This window comes from Coptis chinensis, chromosome 7 (genome assembly GCF_015680905.1).
Source record: "Coptis chinensis isolate HL-2020 chromosome 7, ASM1568090v1, whole genome shotgun sequence".
Classification (NCBI taxonomy): Eukaryota; Viridiplantae; Streptophyta; class Magnoliopsida; order Ranunculales; family Ranunculaceae; genus Coptis; species Coptis chinensis.
Genome location: NC_141462.1, coordinates 40,848,872 through 40,858,097, shown reverse-complemented (window position 1 = coordinate 40,858,097; position 9,226 = coordinate 40,848,872). Strand labels below are relative to the sequence as shown.

At 34.1% G+C, this 9,226-nt stretch overlaps 1 protein-coding gene across 1 annotated transcript; it reads right to left on the bottom strand.

The window, feature by feature from the left end:
* Nucleotides 1-3,886: 3,886 nt before the first annotated feature.
* LOC147487552 (uncharacterized) lies at nucleotides 3,887-6,731 on the bottom strand. The gene is made up of 4 exons (XM_086574066.1): nucleotides 6,537-6,731; nucleotides 6,271-6,441; nucleotides 5,813-6,178; nucleotides 3,887-4,258 (listed from the first exon to the last, which is right to left on the bottom strand). Exons 1-4 carry the CDS (start codon nucleotides 6,729-6,731, stop codon nucleotides 3,887-3,889), a joined length of 1,104 nt encoding a protein of 367 aa, XP_086430192.1.
* Nucleotides 6,732-9,226: the final 2,495 nt, after the last annotated feature.

Here is a 9,226-nt window from a genome sequence, read left to right as displayed (position 1 = left end):
ACTAAGACATTTAATATATATAAATGGTTACCTTGAGATCTAAAGTCTTGCATACTTTTTTGGATAAGGGGGTTTCTTCTGGAGGTTCTGTCATAGATTTTTTTCGGTTTTCCGTTGTTGGTTTTTCAATAGCAGCTACCTCTGAGCTTGTTTCCTGTATTAATAGAGAAATGTTCCAACTGTGTATATAATCATATGTATAAATTCTGAAACGACATTTAATGTATATACACACCTTTTCATCATTGCAAACAGGACATGCGTACAAAAGAACAAACGATTTCGTGTTATAATTGTTGATGTTATTGGATTCTTTCATGTGAAAATCGAATTTTTTTCCAACAATGCTTTTCAATATCTTCTCAACCATTTCTTTTCCATTTTTCTAAAATAATTCAAAAAAGAAATGATTAGTGGTTTGTTTAAAGAATTGTAATATATTGTTTTAATTAAAGATGCTTTTACCTGTTTTTCAATTTTATAGAGTTCATCCTCCGAATGTTTGATCATGACTTTTCCTATATTTCCAAATGCAATTGTGGTTGTGTAACTTTCATCATCTGTGATCTCGAGTTTCAATTTGTACCTATTTTTCAAAAGTGAAAAATCAAAAAAAAAAAAAAAAAAAAAAACACCTAATTGATCAGAATAGATATGTTTTATAATTTTCCTACATAGTCATACCTTCTGGAATGTTTTTGATATTTTTCACATCTATCACACCAAAGCCTGGAGTTGATTTCTTCAAGCTTACTGACGCAATTTTCGCAAGCTTTATAATACCATGGTAATATGTTGTCATTTAAAATCTTAGAAACCTTTGCTCTGCACAGGAACGACTTTTCCTGTTTATGAAAAATCAAAATAAATTGTATTAACAATATTATATGATATAAATTGTTTAGCGAATGATGATAAGTAGTTGTTGTTACCTTTACAGGGTTATCTTGATTTATGATGCCAGTTAAGCTCTGTATAACACGTCAACAGTTATAGTGAAGGTATAAATAAATTATTCTATACAGATTTACATAACCATTGCATATGTAGTTGAATCAATAAATTTTTTTGTCTAAAAAATAAATAATATATATGAATTAAATATTACCTTGATGGAGGTCGAGATGTTGTATTGAGTTGAGATTTTTGTTTTCTTTGCTCATTATGAAGATTGATAGATATATTTATAACTACTACTTTGAGTGTTTTATACAGTATAAAGTTATTGTTTTAGTGTGCTTCTTTATTGATTATAAGATTGGATCGTGCGTGGGTTATTGATGGTGATTTTTTTTTTTGTTTGGTTTATCCAAATAATAAATTTAGGTAGCTAGGACTCTTTTGTTTTTATTTAGAATACTGCCTTAATTGGATCCTAATCATAAGTCTGCCGTGTTTATTAATTCTTGGGCGTGGGTTATTGATGGTGATTTTTTTTTTTTTTTTGGTTTATCAAAATAATAAATTTTTAGGTGGCTGGGACTCTTTTGTTTTTATTTAGAATCCTGCCTTAGTTTTGGGCATAGGTTATTGATGGTGAACTTTTTTTTTTTGGTTTATCCAAATAATAAATTTAGGTGGCTGGGACTCTTTAGTGTTTTATACGGTGTAAAGTCTTAGGTAAACTCTTTGTTTAGCCCAGCCCATAGCCGGGATTGTTTCATCCATGAGGATGGGCTTGCTAAATGAATTATATTAGAGTTAAGGTCCATGTTATGGTCCTTTATGAATTTGGGCTTTAGGCCTTGGTCCAAAGGATTGGTTATATTACCAAGTGTTACGATTATCTAAGGTGTCCCCGAAATAGAATAGAATAGAAACACGTGTCCACATTATTAGAGAACGTTTTTTACTACATTTTCAGTCAAGAAGCTTTGGTTACTTTTCTTTCGTTTTTTTCTTCTTCTCACCTATTTAGTGAGGTATGATTCGGTCAAGTGAACAATTGAGCTGCATGCACTTGTTACTCGCTTATGATTTTCGTGATAATTCTATCACCAAGAGTTCCAATTGGTAAGATATAGGATGAATTAAAACTTCAATTAGATGGTTGTAAGAAAAATTTGGATATTGTTGTGGAATTCTTCAAACTGCTGATTGCTGACTGAAAATATAGTGAGAGTTGATCGAGTTTCTCTAGACTGTAGCTACCTTACTAAACTTACTTAGAGCTAAGTAAGCATCACTACTATGGTTCTAACAAAATCAGCATGGGCATCAGAGTAGTTTCTTGATCAAGAGAATATACCTTGTGAATGGTGGGCACTACTTGTTGGTTGGGAATTGAGACAACTATGGTCCCTTTGTGGAGCTTATATCATTTTCATTCTCTATACTGAATATGATGCATAGTTCAATCACCCAGATGTTTGTTGGACATATTGGAGATTCAGAGTTTGCTGGTGCATCCATGGCTACTCTTGAGCTTCAAGGCCTTGCTTTCTTTGATTATGGTAATTAAGTCTTGTAGCTAATGAATTTCATTGTATAGGTAACCTATCTCTTTGCTTGCTTATGTGGCTAAGAAGATTCATTCTTGTGTACATTCTGGTATCTATTGCGGTTACAATTAGTTGTGAGCAAAGAAGTACGCATCACTCGTTGTCATTTGCCAACAGGGCATAATTTTCCACTTGGGAGCAGCAGTGCTATTTTCCTTCCTATAGTAAATGTAAGTTTTATATACCTGTCAAATAGACATTGAAAAAAGAATGAAAGAATATAGAAAAGAAAAATATAGGTGATATGCTCGTGTTTAATTTAAAAACAAATAAAATAAGAACTGTGCTTCATATATTCTTGATGACCGCATGCTATAGGTAACATCTTCGCCTGAAATCCATGAAGGCACCTGCATGTAAAATTTTTTTGTCATTTATATCCATGTATGTAGTTGTAAATATACGCTAAAAAACTTTTATGTTTGTATTGTTTATCTGTTTCTCTTTGTCATGGGAGATTGTTGAATACTTCTGGATAGACTATGTTTTTTGTATGTTCGTACAAATCACCGTCTCTATTGTCTAATAATATCTTCAGCCCTTCACGTGAAGTTACATGCGAAACAGCCACATATAGTTGTCTGTGTGAGAATACCTGATTTCTTAGGTAAACTCCAACACTTGTCAGCGTCTGTCCCTGGCTTTTGTTAATTGTCATGCAATAACAAAGCTTTATTGGATACTGTACACGTCGCAATACAAAAGGCCATTTTTTTTTATCAGACTTCATCACAATTCGAGGGATGGTGTGTCGATCTCCTATGTTACTTCTGGTAATGATCATAGCTTCAAGCACAATATCTGACAATGTAGTGATAATAAGTCTTGTTCCGTTGCATAGTCCCTTGCTTTGGTTTATGTTTCTGAGAAGCATTATGTGAGCACCTTTTTTTAGTTGTAAAGAATGATTAGCCATACCTACCAGCTGTAAAGTGTTTAGGAATTCAGTCGGATACAAAATGTGTTGATTTCCAATCCCAGCATCTGCTACACATAACATGTCTGCACTTAAGAACTCATGTATTTTGTCGAGGACAGAAGAGAAAACATATGAATTTATTTCGTTAGCTGATTCATTTGTAGGAGTTAGAATGCACCTATCTCTCAAGTAGCAAGCTTAAGAATATTTTTTGGAAAAATATGTGTAGATAGTTTCCACAATTTCATTTATACCGTCTCCTGCTGAATGAATTATAAGGTCTTTTGGGATTTTCACCCAACTAGGTTCTTCTCCTTCACACAATGATCGACTTGGAAGTTTCCCATCACCAATATCCAGTATCCGTTTGTTGAATTCAGCATCTGATTTGCTAGAGTCTTTGTTACGCAAACACATATTTATGGTAAGTCGAAAAACCCTGAAGTGGCGCCATAAATACGACCTATTAATTGAAGTAGACAATTGTTTCTCTTGATCCTTTCTCTACAATAGGCAATGTTTGTCTGAAGTCACCTCCGAAAACCATTGTTTTCCCTCCAAATGGTTTGTCCTTTAATCTTATATTAGTCTTTGACATTATGTCTCTGAAAGTGGCATCAACAACTTCAAAGTCATTTTTTTTACTCATTGGTGCTTCATCCCATATGATTAGATCAGTTTTCTGAATCAAATGTGCCAAGTGGGTGTTTCTACTAATTTTGCAAGTGCCGAAGTGGTCTTGTTCAATTGGAATTTTAAACCTTGAGTGAGCAGTCCGTCCACCTGGTAAAAGAAGTGCTGCTACACCTGATGAACCCACAGCAAGTACTATCTTCCTCTATGACCGCAACTGATAAAACGATAAACATAAAATAGTTTACCTACGAAATGAACGATGAACTCAAAACGTAAGTAAACTAAAACTATCTTATGTGTCTATATTTATCAAAGTTTCTACTCTCAATTCTATCGAAATAGAGTGGAGTAACAAATTCGTTCCACTCCTAGTGCTCTAGCATGGAATGTTTTCTAGTCTAATTAGTCGGTCTTAAGTCTAATGAGAGCTTTACGAAGGGTGTTATACTACGATACAATATGAAATTGATTATGTTGAATTTAACTACGAATGCTATGGAAATATGATTGTTTTCGAATCTAGATAAAGGATTAGAAGGGAATTGAATCCACCTCGAATCCAACTTAATAACCTAGCATAGATTCTTGTATCTCGATTCTTACGTTCTTACGGCAAGAAATTCGAGTTCTAATCCCTAGTGTTCATGGCATTTCTACCAAATACTAACTAGCATGTGAGGTTGTCCACCCATTCTCATGGCGAATCACGACCTTCTAGAGTGGAATAGATTCTACAACGCTTCTACACTATACCACTAAGTTTTCATCAAGGCTTCTCAACCCCCTCTAATGGAGGTTTAGCCGAGAATCATTCCGCAATCATTTCCATATGAATCTAAACTAAACATAATATCAAGATTCGAAATTTACTAATCTAAATTAAACAATAATTAAATTCTAATTAACAACTAAGAAATGGTAACCAACAATAATTAAAACTAGATCTAATAGATTGAAATAACAAAAATCGAAATGACAAGAATAATAACTATTTTATTTATCTAATGAATGATATTCAATGATTCAAGAAATTAATCTAAAACAAGAAATGAAATTCTAAAACTAAGTTCTAAAACTCATTAATAGAGGCTAACTAATCTAATTCTAATCTAGGTCTAACTATCTACCATTAACAAAGAGCTAAGCTTTGGTTTTTATACTTTCAGATCCAAAAATCGTGCATGGGCTTGGAGCCATGTTTTGGGCCAGAGAATCAGGCCCAAAACCCAATTCTTTCAGTCCAAAAAGGCCTCTTCAGCTACAGTTGGCTTCAATAGACTTTTCGTCCACTTCTGCTCCTCTGATTGGGTCAAGGCTTGGACCATTGGAAAGCTCTTTCCGAGCCGGTCGTTTTGACATAAGGTAGGCCCAATTCTGAGGTCTGAGTCCAAAGATACGCCTTCGTAAGTTCTGCTGACTTTGTGTGCTGTTTCTGCCCGCGTCGACTTTTCAGCTTTTGACCGGGCTTTAGAAAGGCTTTGTCTTCTTCAATTTTGGCCTTTAATCACAGAACTCCTTAGCAACCGACCTTTGCTCCTTTATCTCGCTAAAGTGGCACATTTCTGCACATAATGGACTTTGAAACCTGAAATGCATAAAAAATGTAATCAGTGTTAACTCTTAATTATTACTCACATAATTGGTCTAAAAGTAGGACTGTTACAGGGTTAAAACTACAGTTTTGGGCTCTTATCAGCAGCCTTGCAATTAGTGTATTCCATAGATAAATCTTTCCTGTGCCACCACTTCCATATACAAAGTAAAGACCTCCAGAATTTTCCTGAACTGCATTCATGACAACATTAAAAACTTCTCTCTGTTCAACATTCAATCCAAGATGAAGCTGCTCAAATTGTGTGGAGAGAGTAGCACAATCATAATTTAACTCCTCTTCTATCAGTCTGTTCTCAAGTGCATTTGGTTTTGGAATATCAAAACTAAATTCTTTTAGAGTTCGACTGTTTTCATTCATTAGAATCTCAACTTCACTAAGTGTAAATTTTTTCAGCTCTTCTTGAGATAAGGTCAGGTTATCATTACCTTGCTTTACTTGCTGTAATCCAAGTATATCATCTGAAAGTAGCTCCCAATTCTTATTCCACAATTCAACTGAATCTGATACCTCACAGAATAATAGAAGCGTCACAAACAATTGTCGCAATGAGTTATTATTAGACCACTTTTCTACATCTTGAATTGCTTTATGCCATTCACCGTCATCTTGTAATCTGGATGAGTTTTGCCATTCATTGTTCTAATGTCTTCAAAACTTTTGGCACCCTTGACTATATTTAGAAGCATACACATGTAAAATCTTTCACCTTGTGTTAGATGTGCATAGTATATTCTACCAATCTTTAGTCCCTGTTCTCTTTCTGTCCAGACCTATAGAAAGTAACAAATTGTAATAAATCAGGCCTAAAATATAGTTCAAATATAAAAAAACTATTTTAGAAGCTAGAAAATAGTTTTGTACAAACCTTATCATCTTTGTGCCACACAAATAATAATGTAAAGTCAACATACGTCAAATGTCTTCCTTTCTCATTAACTTGATTAGTGCGCATCCACTCTGTGAACATAGTCCTATTTGATTTGTCTCTTTCAACAATTTCAAAGGTATCTTCATTATCATGAAATATAATATTTTGATCATTCTCAAGTTGGAAACTCATCCTTTCAACAGATGGATATCAAAATTGAATGTCAAATTCGAAAATTCTTCAGCTTCCTTCTGAACCAGACACATAACAACAGTCTAGATAGTGTTTGATCTCATCAACTTCATGAATAGTTTTTCTTTTATTCTCATCATATTTCAAATTTTCTTCAATGATGCCTGTAGCCCTATCTTGTCCTTTTGGTATATACTTAAACATATATTTAACCATTCGTGTGCGGTTGCAATACTCAACGTTGATGTGGCACTGAAATTCTCTGCTTAGCGCTGGGTTGTAAGGAACAACCCATCTATTGTCGATTTCAACAAGGTTTTTATCACCTACCATAGCAGTTCGCTTGTTGTTTCTCCTTCGATACACAGCAAAACCTTTTTCATCAAATGTTGTTTCATTGTAAAACCCCTTTGGATAATGTCTTGACCATTTTTTCTTATCATTCATGCACGAAGAACCACTTTTCTTGTTTCCACATGGTCCATGAATCATTGTACGGACTATAGTTTCATATAGCAAGGGTTTTGCTTCTTTGTCTAGCAATTCTGCTGATATTAGTTTGTCTATATCCATTCCATTTTTTGGCTTGTCATCCGGATGTAGAAAAAGCAAAATGTGGGCATGTGGAAATCCTCTCTTTTGAAATTCTATGACATACAATACTAACAAAAGAATAAAACATAGAATTTGTTAGTAAACAATGGTTATGTAGCAAAAACAAAAACATGGAATTTGTTATGCAATATTTATAAGTTCTATAGTAATAAACATAGAATTTTTTTTATAAACATATCATTCATGATTGCTTTTTTGTTCAAGACTACGCCGACTTTCAAAACATGTTATATAGAATCTATCCAAGTAATATGAGCTGATCTAAACAGGTACACTTTCTTAGACGTTACTATGGTTACATTGTTTGGTTACATACCTGCAATTACTCTGCCAAAATGTTCTCCCTTGCCCAATTTTTTCATTATACATTCCAATTTTAACTTGAATGCTCTACAACCAATGTCTGGAACGTCATGCGGATTTAGGCCAGGGTTTAGTTCTAGAAAGTTTTTAATTTCATCCCAATTTGGATTGCAAGTGACTATTATAAAAGATCGGTGGTGACCCATCTACAAATGGCAATGGCATCCTGATATGTCTGCACCATGTATCTGGGACCTCCTGTAAACGATGATGGAAGGATCAAACGCTTCCTAATTGATGCTGTCGACCTCCTGTAAATTTTATAATGTTTTAAATTAAGGTAAATGCTATTTACTTGTTATTACTATAATACCTGTTGTTACTGCATCCATCAAATTGCTGTACAATTTAGATCTGATTGTTGCTTGGTTCATACGGTACCAATGTAGACGCTGATCTTCCATACTTGTATAACCATCTACGATGAACGATAGACGAAGACGCCCACCAATCCACAATGTAGGACATTCTTTAATTCTTTTTTGCAGTTTGAATGCATAATATTCCCTCATGGTAAACATATTCCTTGTTTTCATATAATCGTATTCCTTGTATTCCCTTCATTTTTACTCTGACTTTTACTCCTATATAGGATTCCAGGTCTATAGCCATCTTCACCACGTGGGAATAATATAGGATACTGCAAGGCCATAAATTTGGGATGTAACTCATTTATTCTTTCAAGTCCACCACCTTGTGTTTCAACAGTTATATCTCTATAATCAGTAACATCAAATCCATCTCCCATAATCAAAGCCGCTACTTTAGTTGAAGTAGGCAAATTATATTGTCTGCCATCACTTTGTCGATTATTAATAAGTCTTAGACGAACTGGTACCATATCATCCTCTTTAAATCTGTCTCTTGCCATTCTAAATGACTGTACAACTTTATTGAATTTTTCAAACATCTGTATCAACCCGTCAACAATTGTTGGATTTGCACTTTCCTCATCTGGAGGTATAGCTTTCATTCTATTGCATCTTTCATTCTCAGTGTCATAGATATATAATTGAGCAAACTTAGGTGGGTGGTTTTCAATTGGTAGAAGTGAACCAATTTTATGATGATTATGGCTGCTAATTTTGAAGGCATAAGGCCCCCCACCATTGTTTAATGTTTTGTCTATCTCTCCACCTGCAGAAGTAAATTGGAACATGCAATTGTACGTTCGTATACACCTTCGAAAATGTGAAAATCTCCTTCCTCCTTGTAAGTCCATAAGCTGTCTTAAAAATGTAGGCACCTTCTCCAAAAGTGGTAGCTAAACTTTTCTATTCTGACAACAAATGGAAAATGTTGGAAAAGTTGATTTTCCCTTATTGTTTCTTTCACCCTCCCACACAATTGCTCCACAATAAGAACACTCTCTAGTAGGTGGTCCAAAGTTATGCACACCTAAAAACAAATAGCAAACTTTAAAATATTAAATATTAAAAGTTTAACAGATATATACCAATATAGAAAAGGTTTCACAATTAGCTTATAATATTGTTACCTGTACTATCGATATGTGC

Bases quoted from the DNA above. Each gene is read 5' to 3' on its own strand.
- LOC147487552 (XM_086574066.1), bottom strand. From the start codon at position 6,731: ATGAGTTTCCAACTTGAGAATGATCAAAATATTATATTTCATGATAAT. The intron at 6,442-6,536 runs GTTTGTACAAAA...TACTTTCTATAG, and splicing joins TGTGGCACAAAGATGATAAG to GTCTGGACAGAAAGAGAACA. The intron at 4,259-5,812 runs GTATATGGAAGT...TTGCGGTCATAG, and splicing joins ATTCTGGAGGTCTTTACTTT to AGGAAGATAGTACTTGCTGT.